Consider the following 22,566-nt stretch of genomic DNA (forward strand, 5'->3'; position numbering starts at 1 on the left):
AGCAATTATTTTTATGAATAAATTATTCTCTAGTTAATCTGTGGTTGCAAACCGTACGAAGGTTATTTAAAATTATAAATGACAAAGTTCGGCTACTGTTTGTAATATATTTGGTTGTTTATTTAACGCAATGTTGAATTGAATGTTTTTTTTTTATATGAACGCTTATACAAGGTCCAGATAAAATACCTTATATGTATTCACAGTTCTTAAACTTGGCTTTAACATTTATGAACATATACATTTTTATTTAAATTACAGTGTGAGGCTTATGATTCTTACATCTAATTGTAAAGATGGCTTTTAATATTTACTTTTTCCTCTTTTATCGCTTACTTTTGACGCAGTGATGTCAAATTAGTTCCCAAGCGTTTGTTTTGCATATACATGCAGTTTTGTATACAGTTAATTTTTTTCTGTTTGTTAATTTAATTAAAAGTCTCGGGATAAATACAAATATTGTTGTAACCACGTGCCAAAATCTATCAACAATTCATTGTCTAATTAAAGATATTCACTTATAAGAGAAAATTAAGTTATCAAACAAGAAGTTCCTCTATGCATTATCGGGAATCGTGAATTTCCATTATGTAACTAAAGAGCTTTGAGTCTTCCAATTTCCGCAGAGTATGGTACCGAACTTTCGGGATTATAACTGTCTCTATATCAGATTTACTTCGAACGAAAATAATATTATTGTATATTATTGCTACAATATTTGTTAATATATTTGCAACTTATTCAAAAACTCAAAACAACTTTATTCATATATGTAAATAAATACACTTATGAACGTCAGAATAGAAGTTAAATAAATTGTAAATTTGCTACCAGTTCGCAAGTCAAGGGCGTAGAGCGGGCAAGAAGAACTGGCAAGTAACTTTCCGCCACTCTTTTTAATCGCTAAGTTTTGAGTCATACAAATTGTTTGAAATGGACCAAATCAATCCCAGGGATTAGGATTATTTAAGTATTCGTCAAATTTATAAAAAGCTTTATTGATTAATTTAGGTACGTTTAACGTGGGCTTTGATTTTTTCAGTGATAATTGTTGTAAAAACTAAAAGCGAAACACAATTTCCATATAAGGAGTAGTTTATCTTCTGGAGTCTGGTTGGTCGTACACTCAAATTTGTTCTATTCCGCGTATTATTCTGGTGAAAGTCACCATTTGTTTTAAAATCGTATCATTCCTGACATTCCTGTCACTCCTGACCTAAAGCGCACATGCATAAATGAAATCATTCTTTTAAAATTACTGAATAATAGACTCTAAAGGTAAGCTGCTTTTTGGCCAAACGGGGGTCAAATATAGCGCTAAGCCTCGTTTCTGGATATCACTCTAACATCACTAACGAACACCAAGCGTTGCTCAACAAGTTTTGCTCGTTTTTAATTAATATCACTGCGTTTATTCTGACTATCAATCCTTTTAGGCTTTATCCTGTTTTCTTGACTAAATGGAACAATGTTTAGTAAATTTAATTAAATACTAGATGCCAGGGATATCAAATTTTGTATTTCGAAAAACAACTACGATTGCAATAGGTATATATTTATAGATTTGCACTTTCTAATTTAACAATATATATGTCTTACCTATTTATACAACATAACAAAGGCGTAGAGTTTTCCTGCTTTTTGAAAATTGGCTTCATGTAAATTTGAACGGGCCCCCTTCATACATTGAGGGCGCCGCGTCCCTATATTCAACACTCTTTGATATACGTCTTTTGATGTCTGCATCTCATACAATGTTCAAATAACTTTCTTTAGGTGTTTTAGCACAATTTCACGTTTAGTTAGCGTCAGTGCTCTTCGCATATAGGTTGAATAAATCTCAACTCAGCGCATTGTCATTAATCGTACTGAGTGCACTAACATTTTAATTATTCTATTGAAGAAGGTAGATTGAACAAACGTGGGCTCTTAAAGTGGTTTTCTATTCCACTCTGTACTTTACTATGTACTTTTAAAAACAAATTTTCTTAAATGATCATCTTGTAGTGTAAAATTGTTTTTACGCTTTAAAAATAGAACATGATTGCACTTAAGTCTGTGCAATTAGGCTGATTTTGTGTCTATGAATAACATAGAGTATAATCTGAAATATCGATATGTGGTAGCCTTCTACCGTTACGGATATTCAAAATTTGAATTCAGAACCTCCTATAATCGATGTCTGTTGAACACTTCCTGGACGTTTACTTACACAAATTTATTCTGTGTAAAGATACATTCTAGGATTTTATAAGCTGCATTACATAGGGGTGTTAATGTAAATATTATTACATATATCTTGGTCCTTAGATGTAGATAGGTGAGATGCTGAGTAATCTTCATTTCGAACGTAGTAACAACGGTGAACGGGTCGCTAGTTCACAGTAAAGCGCTTTAATTAGGAACGAGTGTTTTAGATACTAAACCTGCATAAGTTCCGCGTCCTACTAGTTTTAGCTACGCACGTCTGAGATCGAGCTATAAAAGCTTTTACTGCCTCATTTAACGTGCCGCCTCACAGATAAATGTCCAACTTTACGACTAATCTAACGGATTATGTTATTTGAAAAGAATTGTAATCACACTGCAACATATGGCAGACATTCAAAACGGTAATACACGTACGAATTTCACTTTCGTTCGCTCGAGTTCTTCGATTGAATTTCTACAGAGATGTGTTACTTTAATAACACATTGATTTTGACAAACTGTTATAGAAACATTGCGTCTAATGTAAAGTAAATTATTAAGATGCTTTATTGAATAATACAGTGCTTTACTGAGTGCCCATGGGCGGTATCACGTAACAGTGCGCCTGCAGCCCGCTTGTCACCTTATATAAAAATATACGGAGTCGCGTTAACCAAAGACAATATTGTTGCTTGTTTTGGGGGAAAACAATTATAATTTTGGTCGCCACAGATCAACTATGTCAAAAATTCTAAAACAATACACAAAAATCGTAGAGACTCGCGTAAAATAAACATAACCGTTTTTCCCTGTGGGTGCAGTCCGAAAATGGAACTCAGTTTTTTTGGAAGAATCGAGGCTAACCAAATACATGCCGAACAATTGAAGGATAACGATGCATCAGTTACGTAGTTTCAATGCTTCAAAAGTCAATTAAATACACGAAAGCAATAAGAAACAATTGTTTGAGGATTATGACCCTAAAAATTATGAATATTATAATAAATATAACAATAAATCAGTGGCGCTACAACCTCTTTAGGTCTCGGACACACGCCGTCGACTTTTTAAGTCTAAGGCAAGCCGGTATCCTCACGATGTTTTCCTTCACCGTTCGAGCGAGTGTTAAATGCGCACATAGAAAGAAAGTCCATTGGTGCACAGCCGGGGATTGAACCTACGACCTCAGGAATGAGAGTCGCACGCTGAAGCCACTAGGACAACACTGCTCACGACTTATAATAAATATATTTTTCATTAAACATGTTATTTCTGAAAATCTTTTAAATACTTTGTTTTTAATACAAGCGCATTTTCAGCGCTTTCGCGCGAAGTTTTAATATCTCCCTTTGTGTACAAGATCAAGCGCTGTTTAGGTCCGAAAACAAAGGATTTGACTGTTTATGTAAATCAAACCTGTTTAGTGAATTCAATTGAATTTTGCATTTAAATTGAGTTTTCATTAATCTTTTTAAATGTATATTGCCAGTTGCAAATACAATTTAGTCTGTAGTTGAATTTATTAGATACAGTCTTCTTAAAACTTCTAATTGACTTGATACATTTAAAATGAGACAAACATTGCTTATTGCTGCATTGACTTGTAGGCTATAATATGGGTTAGTTATATATTAGGTTTTATTATAGCGTGCAAGTAATGCAAATACAACTACTGTATCTGGGTTAAGATATATTTTCTTTGTATAATTCTACAACAATTAAACCAGTTATTGAGTAGTGTAAATGTATATTTTTTTTAGCAAACGGGCTCACCTGATGTTAAGTAATACCGCCACCGCCCATAGACACTATTATCAATGCCAGAGAGTATAATATGTTAGTGTATTTTATTACTTAATATAAATAGTAGTTTTAATTGGCCTAGTGGCTTCAGCGCGCGACTCCCATACCTGAGGTCGTAGGTTCGATCCCGGCTGTGCACCAATGAACTTTCTTTCTATGTGCGCATTTAACATTGCCTCGAACGTTGATGGCAAACATCGTGAGGAAACCGACATGTCTGAGACCCAAAAAGTCGACGGCGTGTGTCAGGCACTGGAGGCTGATTACCTACTTGCCTATTAGATTTTATAAAAATTATCATGAAACAGATTCAGAAAACTGAGGCCCGTACCTGAAGAGGTTGTAGCGCCACTGATTGTTCTGTCACAATTTTGTCTACAACAGTATAACAATGATACAAACTATTAAATAGCATTTGCCTATTTCCTAACTAAAGTTACATTTATGAAAAATATGAAAGGCGCAGTGAAAAAGCAAAATTTTTCATTAAATGCAAAATAAATACTCTCAGTCGACGCCGCCTCTTGTCATCAGATAAGGATCCAGCTATTTCGTTGAATAACATTTGAATTTTTTACTTTCACGAAGATTGCATTTAAACTTGCATGCACAGGAATGAACGTTTTAAATTTATTAATGAAACATGCTTTTATAGGAATGGTAAGGTTTATACGTAATACCAAATTCGATGTTATGTTAAACAGACCATTTCTACCAAACTATTTCTAATGTAAGCTCTCTATTCCAACCTGAAACTGTCGCAATTTAAATTGGTAACTAAGAATTCATTTCTTTAGTTTACGGCGGCACAGATTAATAACTGTATTTCAATAATACTTCAAATTCTATTATAAAAAAATAATATTGGAGTATGTTTATGTAATTTATTTCCAACACACAAATATACAGTATTAACCTACTTCGTAATAATAGTAATTATTAAAAATTTATAAATAGAAAATAAAAAACTAATTTAAAAAGTTTGGTTCTTGTGGCAGTGTTTAATTAGCACCTGTGCACTTGAACCCCACAGCCCAAATTCTCTACTCCAAAGGGATATAAATCAAATAACATGAGATTTTATATTGGAGTATATAAAAAGTCTTTTCCATCTATCAACTTGAAATTCTTACCCAGAAACTAGAATAGATCGCCAAGTCAAATTAGTACTTGCTAACTCCAGATATACTACAGACTACTAAAATCGTTTTCTTCATTGTTTATTTTTTTTAAATCGATCAGTGCAACAGACTTGGCAATTAACAAACAGCCTGTACCACGCAATCCTCAAAGAGCAAACGTACACAATTTGTAGATAATTTATGAAAATATTCATAGAAACAATTTTCATTTGAAAATAATAAGCCAATGCATTGTGAAGAGTTATGCAGGCGTAAATGAGATTGCGGTGTGGCAAAGCCTGCAGGCGGGAACAGATAAGAAACGCTTGCCTTAAATTATTTGCTATCAACAATTCGCCTGACTCTTAAAGGACATTCAAAACGAAAAGCCATACCAGTTAAATATTTTGCTTTTAGAATTTCTATTTAGACAAACAATTCAATTTATTTCTCAGTTTCCTATCTTCTTGCTAATGGCTCCATTAAACTAGTAAATTCATTTTACCTTATTCACTGCCCTTAATGTACAATATACATTTATTACTAGAGCTAAAAAGGATTACAATATTTGCATTTATAGTTTTTATGTGACGATCACAAATAATAATAAAAAAAACGTGTGCGTTAGTAGTTATACTTCTTTGGCGTAACAAGATAAAAATCTTATTAAACATTTTATCGTTCGCCTTACGTTTGTAGAAAAAACTACACTTACAATAGAAAAAAAAATACTCTCATAATTTTTCCCTAACGCGCCAAAAGAAGTATAACGTCAAAAATGTTTCATTACTATACGAGTAATATCGATATCACTTAATCTGTTGCAGGCAAGCGAATGTTCGCATTGGCTTTTTTTAAACCGCTATATAAACAAAATGTTTATTATTCTGTTGTGTTAGTTATTGTTGAGGTGTCTTTAAAAAGCTGTAGCGCCTGGATAGTTAACCATTTTCACTATGCTGGGCGAGCCCCTGCTTGTGACTGCGATAGCTATTGCGATACCGACCTAAATATTGAAAGTTTTTTACCGCGTGTTCCCAAGGTTGCGACATCACTACACTGAGAGAACTACATCCAAATGCCTTACAAAATCGAGATCCGATCGGGAAATCCATGATAAGCCAATTTACCAATTTTTTTATATTGTTCATTAACTTCACCTCTTCGTGTCGAAGAACTTTGGAAACATCGTACGATACTGAAAATTCTCAAAAAGTTGTCCAACAATTCTTTAAGACAACTCCAAAAATAATGTAGTAAAACATTGAAAAAATACTACATTATATAATAATCAATGTGTTTTAATAGGATCTATTCGAAGCGTTCGTGTCGAACGGAATTGCCCGCATTGTAACGATACCCTATATTTTGTTTTATTTCTGCCTTCGTTTAACAGGCACAGAACTAAACTGGTTAACACATGGGTGACTCTAATAGCTAGTATTGTATGTCGCTAACTAGGCCACTTGGTTGGATATAGGACAGTTTAACCTGCTTCATTTATTATGAATGAATTCTCTGTGTAGAATTAGGAAATATTATATATAATACTACCGACCCGCCCCGGTTACGGTATAAAATATATAGCCTATGTCACTCACTGAAAAAATGATTAAAATAGATCCAGTAGTTTTGATTTATTCATTACTGCCCGTGGCCCGCACGCGTTAAATTTGGAGTAAAACAATTACCCCTGTCCCTATATATACACCATGAAGGTTTCCTGCTATCTTTAAATCATATGCTGTAAAGGGCCATATAGATCTATTTTAAATCAACAATTTATTTAATTGGATAAGGATTAATGTTGTATTGGTTAAAATCGCTTCGAAAATTAGCCAGTATTTGTCGTAAAAAGTAAATGACAAAAAAAAATACTTTGGGACATCCATAGGATATATACATATACCATCGCAGAGTTTTATGTAGACCTGTTCAATGTGTACAATACTTAGTACATTATTTTGATAAATCTCGTAGGGTTCAGCCTGCGTTTGTAATGTAAGCGGAAAAAATGTAATTATTTACGACATCACATTGGAAACCTCAAAAATAACAGTATTTCTCCACGATGTGATGGATGTTATTATACATATAAACCTTCCTCTTCAATCACTCTATATATTAAAGATTTAAGCATACATAGGGATATAGGGACAGAGAAAGCGACTTTGTTTTATACTATGTAGTGATACTTATTTTTATATATACTTAATATTTCAATTCATCATATGAATGGAAATTTAATGATATTCTTACTTAAGACCTCACTTACACTATCTTTTATTGACTTTTACATGCGGTTTATACTTGCGAATACACGTTAGACGAAATGAAACATAACGCTTCGTTGTAATATTATGTAATGAAGCGTTATGTTAGCTATTGCGTGCGAATAACGATTAGTAAAGTAGATACTTCCTTCCGGTTCCGGTTCATCGTTTAATAACGCCTTCGGGAACTGTCTGAGCAACGAATTCGGAAGGTTTATTAGCTTACGCTCTGTCTGCGAACTGTGGACCGTTGCCAACTGTACTTCAACTGCCTTTTGGTAACCGACTTTAAACAAAGGATATTGTTAAAAACGTTACTTTAATATTTTCACACTATTGTGTTATTAAATTATATAGAAATACTTATTAAAATAAGTTAATTTGTTAGAGTATTCTTTGAAATCTATGCAAAAATTAGGTTTGTCTTCTGCATATTCGTAATGCCGCGACTTCTTCGTTTTAGCTGAGCCATATACCTCAGCTTCCGTAAAGGTTAAAAGCTTTCTCTGTAAGAGTCATGTGTCACATTTACTTACAATTTGTCTATTATGCATGTTTTGGCAAGTTACTGTTGGCTGAGGTGACTTCGAGTTATTTTTTGGTTACACCTACTGGTTATATGTACGTAATAATTTCAATATCATCCTAGATTGTACTCGAGATATATGCTGACACCAGAATTTGGCACACCTATCAACGCGCTATACATTTTCATAATTATGTTTCTGCTACATTAGACATATCTCTTATAGATAATATTATTAAAGTTAATAAATACTTAAATTATAAAACAAACTATGTGAAAATGTTGTGTATTTGTTACCACTTCGTTGCATAAATAGTGCATATAAAAGAAGTTAACTAAAGCATTCGTTTAAAATAAGCAGTGAATAGCAAAATAACACGCACACACTAGCACATTTTTATTTATACAAGTTATTCAGTACTCGAACAATCTTAAGTATTCCATAAATATTTACGATCGGTAAAAATCTGAAACGCTCAAAATTTCCTGTAGCACTTTTGTAGGCCGTAAAGTGGTTTATTGTAGCCACAGGTGCGGTCTCCAAGACCGCGGCTCACTTCGCTCGTAAACGTGTGTTTACATCTATTGACAGGGAAAGTCAAATGGAAGATGTAAGGTCATGAAAAGAGAAAGCCTTTACACACCTGAAACCATGTTTTCGTGATCGAGGAAAAAATGTTTTATGTTCGTTACTACAAAAGCATAATGAAAACGATGTTAAATTTGGTGAGAATATTTAATAGAATTAAAAATATTTCAACCACTTGTTATTATAGAAAATGTAGGTTATATGTACATAATGCCTAAGCATAAGGCAGCTTGAGCAGGAACTCCGGATAATATGAAAACGTCACTAACTAACTTACTAACTTGAGCTAGCTGAGTAGATAATCCAAATTAATTATTATAATTGCTCGAAACTGCTATCAAAGTACAATATTTCAAATCCCTCCGATTAATTAACAAAAAAATTTTCACATTCCTTAATGAAATGTAATAATCTCATTACATTTTAAATCATATTAAAAATAATTAAACTAATCTTATTTTGTCTAATAATCATAAAACATGTTGTCTATTAATAGATTCCGAGGTTGTTTAAATTTTGTGATGTTTCTTTGCGAAACGGGATACTAAATTCAGTTTATAAGTGAAAACAATTTTAATTACCTTTTAAAAGGTTTAGAGTATCGATAAAGGGGTTAGTTAGCTTTTTGTTAATCAACAGATAAATAAGGGAAGTAATATTGAAAGAACATTATTTACGTTAATGCGTTAAACATCACAACTTACAAGTCACCACCATACGTATTCAGTAAACGCTAAATGTTTACGATTATTAGAGGCACGTCTTATAAATAAAACATAGGCAGGGAGTGAATACATTGCTTTGAAGCAACGATCGATTGCCGAATATCGTCCTGTTTACTGTCTACCTTGCAATTAAAATGTTTTTTCTTTGTTGCAGACATCACTTGGAATGACTCAAATTAATCAGGAAGCATTGGCCCTAGCGTCCAGGTATGATTAATTATAATATTTTAAAAGAGTTTTTAATATGTATTTGATTACTAGAACAGTGTTGGTCCAGTGTGCGTGCGATTCTCATTCCTGAGGTCGTATGTTCGAACCCGGTAGATCATAATAGACTTTTTTGTCTAGGTCATTTAACACTCACTTATACCCTAAAGGAAAACAGACGACGTGACGTGTCAGGCTAAGAAGGCTGATCACCTACTTGCCTAAAGAAAAAAAACCAAGTGACCATGATACTGTGGTTGCACCATTGTTTTTTTTGTTTTAATTACAATATTAAGGTTTTTCATATATTTTTATCGAAACATAATTAAGAATGCAAATACATACAACCATCGACAATCCAACAAAAATTTCGGAAGTTTTGTTTTTATAATATTAAAATATATGATCTGATAATTATTTTATGAAAAAGCTCATAATACTGCTTACACTTATATAGTATATACCACTTAACATATGTTTAATAAATTATTTAAAATGTTAATCCAATAAGCGTCGTAGCACCAATAGATTTTTCTATTAATAGATATCTCATACTAAATATATTAAAACTCAGAGCTTTTTGATACAAAAACGTTACAGTCGTTTGTTGCATGAGAGCATAAACATGCCTCAAGGGACTGGGAAGGTTAAATTAAATGACATTCAACCGGACCCTATTTCCTGAACAAGCAAGCTTGGGGCAGTCAAATCAACAAATTGTCCTGTCATCTTTGTCAAATTGTTACTGTTATACATGATATTTGCGAATCTAATAATGCACAGGCAAATGTCCAAATAAATAATCGTTTATTGTTTAGACGCTGCACTGTTTACGTTTTTAGAAGGTTAGGTTATAAAATACTTATTATAGGTAAGATATGAAGACTAAGGAGTAAAGGTACCTCATTATAATACGAGAAAGCGCTAAGACACGAAATTGCATTGTATACCTATTTCTATAAATAGAAGAATATGGATTTAAAAGATGATTTAAAAAACAAAAAAAAATTATGGAATTAACAAAAAAAAGTTTGTCATGGAAGTGCTGTGAACCTTGACACGTGTATTTTTTTAATTAAAAGGGTTTCCAAATCTTACAGATTATGCATTGTTATAACGAATAAACACATTTTTATTTTTTAAGTTCGTGACAAACACTACATTATTACGTTCAAAACACACAAATATTTTGACTAACAACGATTTTTTTCTTAATAAATCAATTTTTGCGGGTATAATTTGGGAAATCTCCAAATATATAATGATTTAAAAAATCAGGTCACGTTCAATTCACGCCAATTCAATGGGACCTACTCTTTTCCTCTCAAATTGTGTGTTCCGATGATAATTTTTCTCAGCCTCCTTTGCCTTTGTAGGAACTCCAAATTAAAAGTCTTTTTATAAATTAAGGCCACAGAGATCAATATTCTATAGTACATATTATATATTTCTTTATTATACCAGAGATATTGTTACGCACTTGTTTTTCTGATAAATCATTCTAGAAACGGAGCCTGAAGATGAAAACCATATTCCATTGTATTTCTTGTATTAATTAATTTAAAACAACTGGCAAAACATTACTTCGAAGAGTAAAGTTTTCTTATTTGAATGAGTTTAACAATAAATTACTTTCATGTTGCATATAGAAAATAAATGATAGAAGAGGATAGAATAACATTTAAATGGTTTTAATGCATTTGTGTATTATACATATGTAGTGTTGTAGTATCTAAAGTTAGTGATAAGAACTGTCTATGTGGGATCGTTTACCCTTGGGAAATTTATAGCTGATACATGTTAACTAAAAAGTAAATACTGCAGCTTGACAATGGATGTCAAGATCACAAATATCTGTAAAGTATTTGTATAGAAAATCTTATAGAAGTACTATGCATCAAGTGCGTAAAGCGTAAAGGGTAACAGTTATTTACCGAATAAATAAAGTCAAATCAAAATATCATTAAGGTAAAAAAAATACACTTATGAACAGTAAAAAATTATGCTTCTAAATTTACATTTACTGCCAGTTCTCAAATCAAGAGAACGGACGAAAAGAACTACCAATAAACTTTCCGGCGCTCTTTTATATCGCCAAGGATTTTTTACAAAATATTTGTAAGAATAATGAAATTCGAACGATTCACCTCTATACATATATCCCATATTGGGATCCTTTATCTCATAACTGTGGAAACACGCAAACATAAATTACATTTAAAAAATATTTGCCATCTACAGGTTGCTAATTGCCTATAACCACTGACATCTGAAATCGACTGTCAAAACCAAACGCCCGGTTTTAGATTAAAATAACAGTTTTTTCAAATCTCTCCGATTGCTCCACAAAGGCATCACTGTTAATTTGTCTTTACTTTTGTGTTCCATGTCTATTCATTGCGATGTGATAAGTTGACGACCGGTTAATAGATTTACGAATATTTGAATATAAAATATATTTGCACATTAATAAAAATGAATGTACATGTATCCTCTAAGAAGGCAAAGCCTTTTGTATGTAGCGAGCATCAACTAATCTATAAAGCAACCAAAACAAAACTTAGTAGCGTATGTATTAGATTGATAGCTTAATCGCGTGCTTCGTCGAATTATCGCCACAATTTCACACAGCATAAACTGAAATCCCGCGATTAATATTTGTAATCCACTCAAAACGGCTCCATTAATTCATATGGTACAGACTACTTAATTTTAATAATACGATAACGCGTAACTAATAACATCTCCTTTGATTTGATCATCTTTGTCAGTACTGTAAGATCCTTAGTATAATATATGCGATGTAATATTGTGGCTTAAGTTGATACTTTCTTACATATAACATTGTCTTTGTCGCAGGTACTAAACAATTTAATAAAACCTCTATCAACCCGAGACTCTCGGCAAACATTGGAAAAACGCCTACATATTAAAAGCAAATAATATAGGCTTTCAAATAGATAAAATTTCATTCTTGCTAGTCATAGTTAAAATACATTGGTACTATGAGTTCAATCTATGACGGCAAATTTTAACTGTAAATGAAAACGTGTATTTTAAATATGTAAACACTAGATCGCCTTTCCTATGCAGCATAGTTTTGCATGCGCATAGTAAGGTGTGTTTTAATCCGATACCGAATAATTTGGCAGCAATTGAAAATCCCGAATTGGAACAATCTGATAAAAGGATAAGCTCTTGATTAATTTTTAAACAAATTTGATTCATATTAGAACTAGGACACAGAAATAAGCTATATGATAACGTCCCATTTCTCATCGGGATAAAAATTAGTTTACCTTAAGTCTTTAAAATTGTCATATTGTCTTTGTTATTTAAATGTCGAAACTTATCTTCCTTCGTTTATGAATACATATATCTATCTTATAGTATATTCAAAGTTGCAAACTAATCCCTGACTCGACTAAAACGCAGGCGTGACTGTTTCACTACTAGTTTTTCAGTGCGATAGTACTAAGACCGATCTTTCTTTTCATTGTAGGATTAGTGAAAAGGACACAAATTTCTTGAGCAATGAGACGCTTATAATGTAAAGCTAAGTATTTCATCAACCCTGTTTCCACTAGCTATATCAGCGCAAATGGAGCTTTTAAGTGCCTCACATAAATTAAAGTCAATCTGCACCTTTTGTTGAGACGTTATTTAACTCAATTCTTCGTTAGCAATCTATCAGTCTCCAACAAAATTGATTGCTGATTAAGCAGCTGAATCGCTTTCAACTGCCATTGTTTTTCGTCTGCTATTTATCGTATGCTATCTCTTTGAGATTTCTAGAAAGTTTTGGAAGTTTATTTCCTGATATTCGAGTTGGATTGTTCCATCTGACGTGACTTTATATTATCTACTTAATTTCAAGCGTTATTTAATAAATCTTTCTTTTTCTAGTATTTTATATTTTATTTAGAATTGGCGGAAACATAACTTCGGGTTGGTTTATGTATATAAGAAATCCGTTCGAATCCAACATTGTATGTTCAACTTAAATTTTAAGAAGTTTATGTTATATACATCATACACAAGTTTATGTTATTAACATACACAAAAATAGAATCTAAAATTAAGATATTCACACTAAATTCGACAATATTCTTCATTTATGCGACGTATTCCTGCACAAGTTACTGTCATAATATAAAGAAATTTTGCCGCCCATCTACTCACCAGCAGAATATCCTAAAAAGTATTTAGTAAGGGTGGAAAAGTCCGACATCTCAACATTAATGGATGGTTTTCAGGGCGTGGGCGTGAGATGGCTCGTGCGGGCATGCTGCACAGAGGAAAAAATGGACCCGAGTGAGTATTAATCATTTATTTCAACGATTGTCGGAAAGTAATTACCACATGTTATTCGGAAAATACAGGAAGAGTTTTTCCGAAGCTTTGTTTGTCATGTATACATATTCTGAGCGAATTAAAGGATATTTTAGCATTCATATTCATGACACACAGACCATTTCTAAACTATATTATTCTGCTCAGTTTTTTCTTACCATGGCAATCATGAAATAGTGTTATGGAATACATAAATATAATAAATATGTATTTTCTTTAGATTTTACTTTATTGTAGTTGTTTGTCCTGTTTTATTAATTATTTATGCACTTCTCGTACTTTACCCTCTGGTGGTGTTTTTTTATTGTTCCATACTAGGGTTGCCTGGAAGAAATCGCTTGTGAAAGCGCAAAGGCCGCCGGTCGCCTAATAACTTATACCTGCTTTTTTTACATGCATGTTTTTGTATAAGGTGTTAATACGTAACTAATGTATCAACCTATTTTACGTTTATAAACTTAACTTTTAAAACAATTATAACTAAAGCTTCTTCGTATAAACAATTACAAGTATCTCTTTCCCAAAACTGAATAAATTTTTAATAACAACGTGAGAACCAAGCAGCGTATAGATTAACACTATTATTTTTGATGCCACAAAAGTATGGCAAGAATTTTTTCATAAAGCTTACACGATTAGACACGATTCAGCACTTAACATAATTGGCACACGCTCAATGTAATGGTCATGTATAAAAGACTTGTTTCGCTGTTTAATATTTCTCATAATACGATTTATTTTATATTATTAGGCTCTTTTTGTTTGTTCTTGAATTCGATGCGTTCTCTTGATGTTTTGTCTAAATTCGAAAGTGATAGAAATAGTGACAGGGGAATTCAGGGGGTTCCAGGATATACTCGTATACTTACTAAAGACTTCCTTCTACCAAACGTTTCACCGTTTTAACAACATGCCGTTATTAATACTCACATGATATTCTTTGGGATAGTATCCTATGAAATTCGTACTAGTCTGACATCTTTTAATATAACGGAAAATAACATTATCGTTGAACTTTATCGGATCGTTTCATATATTTATTACATATAAAATTGAATACGTTGCGTAATGCGTGTACAAATAAAAACATAAAACTAAACATAAATTGTCTATAACGTGCCTCTAACACTTACTGAAATATTAATAGTTTTAATGCATAACAAATTATACTAGATTTTTTTTATAAATTTTGAAATTCCCTAAATATCTAAGAATTTTCTTGTAAACATCGGAAACGAGAAGATGCTGTTATTAATTAGGTCGTGATAATCATTCTCAATACCTAAAAAGATTCAGATGTCGTTCATGTTATGTAATTTATAAATATTTTTTTATCTCGTACTTATGTTAACCATAGAACAGGATCACAAGCCCCTTAAAACTCGTAGGCAATTTTAAACGCATAAGAGTGAATTATGCGCAGACAAAGTGGATTGGAGTTCACCAAGGACCGTCCTTGAGACACTTAAAAGGGGCGAAAGTATTAGAGAAAAGCAGGTGCAATCCTGATAGAGCAATTACGTATTGTAATATTTTTTTACCCTCGAAAGAATATTATCTCCTTATAAGCTTAACATCTCATTTCGAAAACCAATTAAAACACAGTCAATTGTTTTGTAGACCCTTTAATTCTGGAATGCGGAAATTGACATGAGAGTTTTAGCGCTTTATTTATATAAGTAAGTATACCTATATATATACACTGTTTTTAAACGACAAAATAATCAACAATATTAACATTATATTCAATGTATAGAGGCGTTTTATAATGCATGCAGAGACTTTGCATTTGGCTAGTAATCATTCTAATAAAATTCAAAAATATAATACAAAATAATTAACAACTCTGGAAGTGTTTATAACTTTTTAGATATAATATATTAATTAAAACTACAATTATCGTATGTTTTTGAGCCGGTAGCAATTTATTTCTATCTCATATTACATTTACATAATATACTAATGTAAATTGCAATTGTCAAAGATACAAATTAATGTATTAGTCCGTTATGTATGTTTATTCGTCCCTCTTAGCAATAACAACCCATCTTCCTTAATGTTATTAGTGGATACTTAATGCTTCATACAGTTTATCCTCAGAAACTAAATAGATTATTGTATCCAACGATAAACTTCTCAGACGTATCCCAATGGATCTTGTGAAAGATACGAAGGGACACGAGGGATCCCATGTTAACGTGAACATATCTTTATATATATAATTCTTCTGTGGGTGTGTATGTCACTGAACTTCTCTCAAACGACTGGACCGATTTTGATGAAATTTTTTGTGTGTGTTCAAGGGGATCTGGGAATGGTTTAGATTCACAAATCAGCCCGCCAGATGGCGCTGCAGTCGGTACTTTCATACTTTGCTTTACTAATTGCTTAAAATATCATGCAGGACAACGTCTGTCGGGTCCACTAGTGAAAATATAAATTTGCGTTCATTAATACGTATATGTGCATTGTTATCGCCATTTATTGTAAGAATTAATTTATAAATGTAATGTAGTATTATGTAAACAGTGTAGCAGTGACGCCACAAATATGAAGTGTGAAACGTGATTCTACAATCACATACGTACTTTATAAAATTAGCATCTTTGTCAAATAAAGTAATGGCCAACCAACGCCATCGCTTCTAAAACAAAATAGTGTCTTTCTACTTTTATCTATTCACTGAGATGTTCAGATTTCAGATTTTCATATTACAATTTTCAGATTTTATTGTTACAATTAAAATAGTTAAAAGAAGAAAAAGTTAGTAGTTAAATAATAAAATATTTTCAGCCCTTGTGATGCTGAGTTGGACACATTACCGTTTTTAAGAGCTCTACACCCAGTACAACATTAGAAGTTGTATTTTCATTGTACATAATGATAACAAATAAACGATAGTCGTAGTAATGTCTATGTATATAGTAGATAGAAGTAATGTCTATTTGTATATATTAACTATCATCTAACTATATCAGCGCGCGAGGTGCGTACCGTTTCACAATTTGACGATTTCACTTCGATAGATTATAATCTACCGAATAATAATACGTTAAATTGTAAGCAATACGTTGAGTTCACAATTTTTCGACAGTTTACAATCTCGCGAGATAGATTACAATCTAACGGTTTTTAAAATTTTACGTTGACATATAGATAGCACCCTTTACTAATAATTAAATAAATCCATATATGTATTTTAAAAAAAATATGTTGGAAAGTCCACTTATTGAATCGACTACCAATGAAGGTCTTTCCTGGGAGATACGACCCTCAAGCAATAAAAAAGTGCAAACTCCTCTCTTAAAGGCAGATCACTAATACTCGTATGGGTGGCCATGGGCTGCTGCCTTCCATAGCTGTTCCAGCTGTTCCATAGGATCATTTGCCCCCTTTCATATAAAAAATCACCTAGAACTTGACTTGATTTGAGAATGAATTGATTATTAATCATCACGCTTCAACCGATTCTACTTAAAGGCACTGTTTGTGATATGTTGCCACATTGCTTGATCATAATTTGGCAAACCATGCTTACGCAGTTTAATTATTTATGTGACCAAACTTTGGTCGTACCTGTATCACATAATATACAGCCGTGCCGGAATTTGGTTCAACTTTATACCTACGCCCTGTTTATAACTATTCAATAATAAAGGCTGTTTCGAAGTTGGACCTCGTTCAGTTGGGTCATTTATTACTGGTTGTTGCATGTTGTTTATCAAGCTGCGCGTTATGCGTTTGTCCATTGTAACATCCTCAGAGGTAACTAGGATTTAAAAGTATGGCCTAAATTTTTGATTCGACAATAACGCTAGCTAACACGATATTATTCCACATTCTAAATTTAAAATCTGAATATCAAAATGACACCTCAAATTTCTAAAGGTTTGGTACCTAATTGTTTAAAACTAAACGACATTAAAAATATTACAAATGCTACGTTTGTGAATTTAAATAACCGTAAAAATCTTTTATTAATAGGGCTTTCCTTATAAATAAAATCAAAAGTATGTCTTTAAATAGATCATGAAAAATACTTAGTAGTCCGTATAAAAGTACTCAATATTTCATACAGAACTATAGAAATATTAAAAACATAAAAGTACAATGAATTTTTTGTGGAAAATTTTACGTAAATATTTTAATATCGTAACCAATTCAACTGAACGCAAACTTGTTTTTTTATACGCGCGTTCATTTATTTACTAAAGGAATTTTAATAAATACTATTAATAGCAGGTATTCAATATATCTAAACTAAGATGGGCATTTAAGGACTTGGAATTTATGGGTTCTTCATGGTTTAGAAGTGGTTTAGTGTCCCGTAAAAGTTTCCGCGAGTGTGGATCGCGGACTCATTATGTTTATGATCAAAGCTCGACGTGATGACCCTTAGGACCCTCATAAAACTATATTATTTCCTGCCTATAGTTGTGTCTCATGGTTTCGTCATAGCGTGCGTTTCTCAATAAAGAAAAATAACACAAAAGAAAAAAAAAATCTTCTCTTTCGGATATAAACGCGAATGTATTATCACGACATTTCGAATACTTTACAAAATTGAAAAATTGTTTAGTAAAGTAGTAGTAAGTTACTGAGAAAGCGCATTCAAGCAAAGAAACAAATTATACGGTTTTATATTACAAATTAACTTGCGACACGCACAGCGTGCGATTATTAACCCTGAGGTCGTGCGTTTGAATCACGGCAATAGATTTTTCTTTTTAAGTGCGCATTTAACACTCGCTCCTACGGTGAAAGCATTGTAAGGAAACCGGCTTGTGTTAATAACCAAAATTGACGACATGTATCAAAGAAAGCTGATCATCCTCGTCTATAAAAATATAAATGATTAAAGAAAGTAATGGAATCTGCCAATAGGTTTATTATTAATAGTAACTGTTTAGTTTAGTTTACTGGATTATTATTTAGTAATTCTATTTTATTAATATATAAACTAACCTTATTATTTTTTATGAAATTCATATAATATAAATAAGTCTCTACATACTTCATTCCTAAGTTGAATTGCACTCTATTTAGATTGAAATTGCAACTTTCCCGACTTCAATTGACTTCATGTAGGTAGAATTTCAAAGCAATTAATTTGTTTATGCATTCAAATAATATGTTTAAGTTATAGAATTTTCAATAAAATTATTAAAATTATAACTTTTAAATGTTTGAATTAATTGCTTTTTAAAATATTGTTTAAAATTCAAAAAGTTATGTAAGACATTACAACTGTGAATTCGATTCTAAATCGCGCATAGTTCGCGAAACTTACAATGTGCTGTTCGACCTGTTGTGTCGTCATATTATTATCCTGATAAAGAAATCCAAAAACTTTGTTCTATATGCTACGTAAACAGTTACGCAGAGACATTTTGTTGGATGACTATATAAGTCCGATGGCTCATATAAACCGTGTACCTAAGGTTTTGAAGCCAATCAGTGTGTATTAATACAAGAATACATTACTTTATGACGTCATGTATAAAAATAGTCCCGTTGTATAACGTTATATTTCCACTAAAAAAATTGGATTCAGCTGTCGTAGCGACACGTTAAAATCTATATAAACAAAAGATATTCGAACTTGGAAATTAATACCTCAGATTTTGTGGGACGTGATTTGAAACGGTTTCCAATTTAGTCGATTGCAAACGATGTAATTTCCGATTTCTGATGGCATTTCACCTTATCATTTATTCACGCATTTATAACAATTTACAGATGTACGAGAGATTTATTTATTATCAGCTAATAAGTAAAATATGAATTAAATCTACTAGCTTGTTATCTTTGCGATTAGGCATTACATTTAAAATTATGTACTAGTCCTATGATCATGTATCACGCGTAAATGAAACTTCACTGGTTACTATTTATCTGGCATAAAATACTGATTGTATAGCGGTTCAGTTGGTTAAGCATTTATCACATGGGGTCCTGGTTCAGATTCTTGGTAAAGGAATAATTATTTCAGCTGAACGGTATAAAAGCTGTTCACCTTTAAAATGTATGAATAACGATACTTCACAAACATATTTTATGTAAAAGGTAAAAATCGTTAACATAAATCTATTTAAAAGCCAAAGAAAGGGTAAGGTAAATCCATGAATGGGATGAGGGGTTCGTCAAATTTATTTAGGCTTATTAAAGTTACTATTTACACCCGAAGCTCCTACGTTGACAAATATTTGGAAAGCCTAATTTTTGACAAGACACGTTTTTTTCCTTGCATACATTGATCTTTTGCCGTATTCAAAACAAACTTCGTTTCAAATCATTACAGTACAAGTTCCTATTTTCCTTCTCAAGAACCAATAACGTAAATACTTCTAATTGTGTAGTATTTCAGGCACTATACAGTGGTCAAAGCATGGATTTTACACTGCGTTTTGTTTGTTTGTTTTGTTTTTGACGGGTGCTTACTTTTTTTGACAGAGACCAAATAATAACAACAATGATAGCTACAATCGAACTCTCGAAACGTAATTGGATGTGACATTTAGTTATATTAACGGACAATGTTTGTATATATTCCTTTACTGCTCGTTTATTATATGAAACCGATAAAATATGTTATAAGCTTACATGAATAGAATCAAAATTCAGAACCCTTTACACACCCGAACGATATTTCAGGGAGTGCCATGATTTAGTGCCTATTTCTTTAATCAAAGGGAGTGTTACCATGCATGTAAATAGACGGACTATCACTATGATTACCATCTACCATATCTAATAATATAATACATATGCCAATTTATGGAATCCCAGCTTGACACATTGGGGTTCGTTTATTATTTTACTATGGTAATTGTTTCAATTGAAAAAAACACAAGTTGATGCATTAATCGTCGTTAAATGGCGTGGTAGAAAAACGGTAACTGAAAGGGCTTAGTATTTTTGCACTGACTAAGACAAAAAAAATTGAAATAAGTTTGAAAATTTAACTAGTTATTTTATGTTGCTACTAGATGGCGCACACTGGCGGTGGTGTATTACATTTTCACATTATTGTTGTGACGTTCATGCTTTTGCCGTACGCAATTATTAGTTCGTTTAATTACTGAATTATTGTATTTAAACATCGTTTATGATCCTACAGTAAATAAATACTAAATTAAGAAAGTATAAAAATAGTCAAAATATTTGATCTACTTTCCTTTTCTTACTTACTTTGCCATTCAATATCCTTATCAGAATAAGAGGGTCCTAAAGTCAGTATTTTTATGTTTCATACAATACTTTGAAATAATATTTAAAATAAGTTAACTTTAACGGCATTTATTTGCATATAAATGATTTATTATTATTTTATTGCAAATGATGACTCCCATCAGACAACTCAAACTGTTTGCCCTTGTACTAAGATTAAAACATTCCTTATTTAAACACAGGAACAATATAGCACTTGTACCAATGACAAAACGAAATAATAGGCCTATGTAAGGTTCACGGCGCTTACCACCTGCATGACGTACCACTAAACGTTTCATGAAAACTGGAAGACAAAAAGATTTTATGGTATACTACTGAAGCTCATTGTTCCAGTTTAAATGAAAGAATAAACCTACGTATGGATAAATTAATAAAACATTTCTCTTTTGAACCGTACAAGGACTGTATGACAGTTTTATAGAGTTTTTATTGCATTTTACTGAAAATCGTTGCTTGTCAGCTGGGGCTAAAGGTGTTACTTTTGTGAATTAATTTTTCAATGGAGTTTGCACAGATCATTGTTGGTTTTGGTAATATTTTTTTGCTTATTATGAAAGAATTAAACTTAAAAATCTATATAAAGATTATTTTGACGTTTATATATATTTTCAACTGTTAATTTACTCGTAGTTGTCCGCTGACATGACTGGTGTATTAATAACATACATTTATAGAAAAGCATTTGAAAAATTGAAATTAGAGTCATATAAAACAATGAAAAATTATTTAAGAACTTTAATATACTTATAAATGTAAGGTTTTTTCATATTGGTGTATATGAAAAACTGATAGATTTCCTATCAAATTTAAATATACTTATATCACATTCTAGTTAGATTTTTTTAACAAGTCAACGTTGTTTTTTGTTATATTTGAGTAAGAAATATGTATGTTAATAAGTAGGATCTATGCGACGCCGGGGCGGGTATAGAAGAACGTGTTCGTAGAATGGCGTTGCGCGTTTCCCTTGCGAAAGTGAAGGTTCCCCCTACACCCCCTGCTCCAGACTACCGCAGACGAGTTTTCTTAGCTGTCCCTTTTGCTGTGTATATATTTGAACAATATTTTCACCGTTATATTTGAATAATCTATAAACTTTGAACAGTTGTCTAACTACTGTAATACATTCTTGTTATAATATTGAACACATTCAATCTCAAAATTTTATTTCCATTGTGTGTAACTGTGTGTACTTATGTATTTTGTACATACATAAAAAACCAGTGACGCTACAAGACTTGATCTTGGTTTCAGATATCTGTATGTTTTTCTTATTAATAGGCAATAAGGTGATCAACATTTTTCCTATAAATAGAAAGAAAAAAGTAATAGTTGCACGGCCGGGATTCGAACATACCTCAGGAATGAGACTAGACCAACGCTGCTCATGAATATTTATATATGAAAATATAATTAACACTTATTTTCTATAATTAATTAATGAGCTTGTAAAAGCATTTATTTTGAAAACTTAAGAAATAATTATAAATAATATATATAGGTTTATTTACCTATTTCTATAAATATAATAATTTTATATTTAGGC

General features: G+C 31.9%; 1 protein-coding gene across 5 annotated transcripts in view; it reads left to right on the forward strand.

The window, feature by feature from the left end:
* LOC125056883 overlaps positions 1 to 22,566 on the forward strand; it is a 126,055-nt gene that overhangs the window by 58,442 nt on the left and 45,047 nt on the right. For 3 of the 5 annotated variants that reach the window (XM_047660208.1, XM_047660210.1, XM_047660209.1), the window contains one exon: positions 9,382 to 9,434. In XM_047660208.1, the coding sequence (XP_047516164.1) occupies positions 9,394 to 9,434 (41 nt within the window). In that variant the 5' untranslated portion in view covers positions 9,382 to 9,393. Of the gene's footprint in view, positions 1 to 9,381; positions 9,435 to 13,690; positions 13,749 to 22,566 lie in introns of all 5 variants that reach the window. The other 2 variants (XM_047660206.1, XM_047660207.1) reach the window with 1 other exon arrangement.

The sequence above is a fragment of the Pieris napi genome, chromosome 15, assembly GCF_905475465.1.
Source record: "Pieris napi chromosome 15, ilPieNapi1.2, whole genome shotgun sequence".
Taxonomy (NCBI): domain Eukaryota; kingdom Metazoa; phylum Arthropoda; class Insecta; order Lepidoptera; family Pieridae; genus Pieris; species Pieris napi.